The sequence below is a fragment of the Gavialis gangeticus genome, unplaced genomic scaffold (genome assembly GCF_001723915.1).
Source record: "Gavialis gangeticus isolate Ggan-Ray unplaced genomic scaffold, GavGan_comp1, whole genome shotgun sequence".
Lineage (NCBI taxonomy): Eukaryota > Metazoa > Chordata > Crocodylia > Gavialidae > Gavialis > Gavialis gangeticus.
The window spans coordinates 37,351,841-37,354,696 of NW_017729025.1; the positions used below are offsets into that span (position 1 = coordinate 37,351,841).

Sequence of the window (2,856 nt, forward strand, 5' to 3'; positions counted from 1 at the left end):
CTCCTGCCCCCACTCCCCATGTTGAAAGGAGGAAAAAAAAAAAAAAAAAAAATCTTAGAATCAAGCAAATGCAGTAGTTTGCCAAATGAAATCTACTGATGTAAGATTTCAAGTTTTAGAATTATTTGGCAAACACTAAAGTTAGACAAACAGTTTGTATAAAAAGTTACTTCAGTAATCTTGTCAAAAAAGTGGCAATTTTAGTCTTTAGTACGTGGTCTTATCATTGATTTTCAAAGTACCGTGATTTTTCACTTTGCAATGTTTCCAAGGCCTCTGTCCGAGAACTCAATAGCTGATCAGCTTCCTGCAACCGCACTTTAAGCACAGCCAGTTGGGAATCCTTGGCAGCAACAGCTTCTGTAAGGTCATCAATTTGAGCCCTTAGTTCTCGAATCACCCTGTCACTCTTTGAATGGTCAACATTCCACTTTTCTACTCTTGTTCGGGCTTTATTTAGTTCTACAAAGTAAAAGAAGAGATACGTATAAACATATACATTTAAAAAATAATCTGTTATATTTTCTGGAACAGATGTTAATACTGCTAGGTCTCACTTAAAGTTAGTAGGTCAAATTAAGTGTAAATCAGAAATTAAATACAACCCTCTGAATTTACCTAACACTGGAACAGTAAAAGCTAAAAGGCAACTCGAATAATAGAACACAGTCTCTCTTTAACCTAAGATGATTATGAAATAAACTTAAAAGCCATGTTTAAAGTGATGTGCATGTTTAAAGTGTTGAGTTTTTACTGAAGATTTCATTTTACTAAAGACCATGTACTGACTTTGCATGAAAGTTAAAATTCGATATTTAAGTCACAAGTACTTTAAAACATTTTTTCAAAAAACCTTAACCATTGTTGTTACCATCTCTGATCACTCAGACAATTTTACATTTTAATTACTTCTCTTTGCATGTTTCCATTCAACGAACTTAGCCAAAGAACATTTCAGATAAGACAGACTGACCTGTCAGTTTCTAGCCAGTTCCACCACTGGGTCCCATCTGGCTACTCTACAAGATGTGTGCTACGATGTCTGGGTTTCAAATATTTCAGGGAATTGTAATTCATGTTAACAAAAAAACAAACAGCTACGTTTTAAAAAACAAATAAACAAAAAACTGTTCAGGTTCCTAAAAGCAATGGCCTTCGTAAACTCTGATTTTATAAAATTTAAATGTTACACCTTATTAAGCTGACTCTCTTCCTTTAATCACAACTCTATTTTTGTTATCGAACAAACTTTTGCTGACAAATTCTTTATAGTAAATTTTCATTCCAAATAATTTATTATTGACCACTGAAAAATATTATGCAATAAGGAATAAGGTACATATGTTGTCAAGACTTAATCTGCTTAAGTGGTTACCTCAACTTTTTGATGCTCTCCACCTCTATACTTCAACTAGTAGGCACACTTTGCAAACGCTTGTTTATCAATCTCAGAAACAGTAACTATTTTGACAGATAAGCTGCCAAAGCAAAATACCTTCTTGCATTTCTTTCGATCTTTGAATTAATGAAGCCATTTCTTGATTTAGAGACTGAACTTCATTCCGCAGCAGTTGATTCTCCAGGCGAAGATTGGATAGCTCATGTGACTTGCAATCATCATTAGCTGAATTAGAGTTAGCTGCTGTACTTAACAGTGCATCTTTTGTAGGGTCCACTTGTGCTCCCAGTCCAGAATCTGAACTGTCAGAGGTATCTGTATAAACAGAGCTGAGTTAGATCATTAGATAACACTTATTTGTTGGTTGATCTACTTAAAACAAAGTAGATCAATTTCATGATGTACTTTAATTTAAATTCAATCTATTTTTTATTATATACAGACAGAAAATCTAAGGTCTCTCCATGTTATGTATTTTATACACAGGTGCATCATGAAATAGCTTTTCACAATATGCAGACCTTCAATGTACAATATTATAATACACACAAGATACAGATTTTTTTTACAGCATGGCAAGAAGAGAGACAAGAGCAATTTACATTTAGTAACATGATGTTCAAGTAGTACAAACTTAGGGTTGTAAAAGTCTAATACAATAAAAGCCTTAGCCTGTCTGTCTGTCATGCTCTGGGCCAACTGTGCAGGTGCTGCTGCAATTAGGAAGGCAGCAATTGGCTGGCCTGGGTGGGCGCAGATACAACTTTGCACTGCTGCTCAGGGAAGGAGGCAGAGGCAGTCGGGGTCACTGCACTGCACCCCCTGACAACAGCCAGGATGGGGAGAAGGCAGCCACAGTGGTGGTGTGCCACTGCCAGCGACAGCCAGCAGGGAGCGGGGGAAGGGGAGGTGACAGTCAGGGTGGCAGCACCCTCCCTGCCCCCCCCCCCCCCAACAGCTGGCAGGGACGGGGAGGTCACAGTAATGGCACCTACCCCACCTTTGTCGCCGGGCCCCAACAACAGGCAGGAGGGAGGGAGAGGAGGAGGGTGTGGTGAATGGAGCTGGATGTGGGGCTCCGTCACCACCCATCATTCTTGACAGGCACTTTGCTAGCGTTAATATATATTAACTACTCTGTTATAGAAAGTATTTTCATCAGATGAGCACTGTAATTACAAACAACTGACTTAATTTTTTTAATGTATTAAATTCATATTAGCCACCTTATATGTTTATATAATTTTCAAAATAAAATTTGTATCTTTTTCTAAGTGCCATTTATCTTCCATACTTCTGTCATAAATTGCCATCAAGTCTCAATTTTTTTTAACCAGTATGGTTTAGTAAAGATACAAATAGACTTTTAAGATTCCTACACCAGGCTCCTTATTAAGCTTTCCTCAAAGAGTAATGCACTTACGTATATTTGTTGGGGGGGGGGGGGGGGGGGGGGG

The 2,856-nt window shown here is 37.9% G+C and overlaps 1 protein-coding gene across 1 annotated transcript in view; it reads right to left on the reverse strand.

Annotated features, from left to right (window-relative positions):
• GOLGA5 (golgin A5) overlaps positions 1 to 2,856 on the reverse strand; it is a 43,819-nt gene that overhangs the window by 36,423 nt on the left and 4,540 nt on the right. The window contains exons 3-4 of the mRNA XM_019518639.1: positions 1,496 to 1,714; positions 243 to 462 (exon numbers count right to left, since the gene is read on the reverse strand). Coding sequence (XP_019374184.1) covers positions 243 to 462; positions 1,496 to 1,714 — 439 coding nt within the window. The remainder of the gene's footprint in view (positions 1 to 242; positions 463 to 1,495; positions 1,715 to 2,856) is intronic.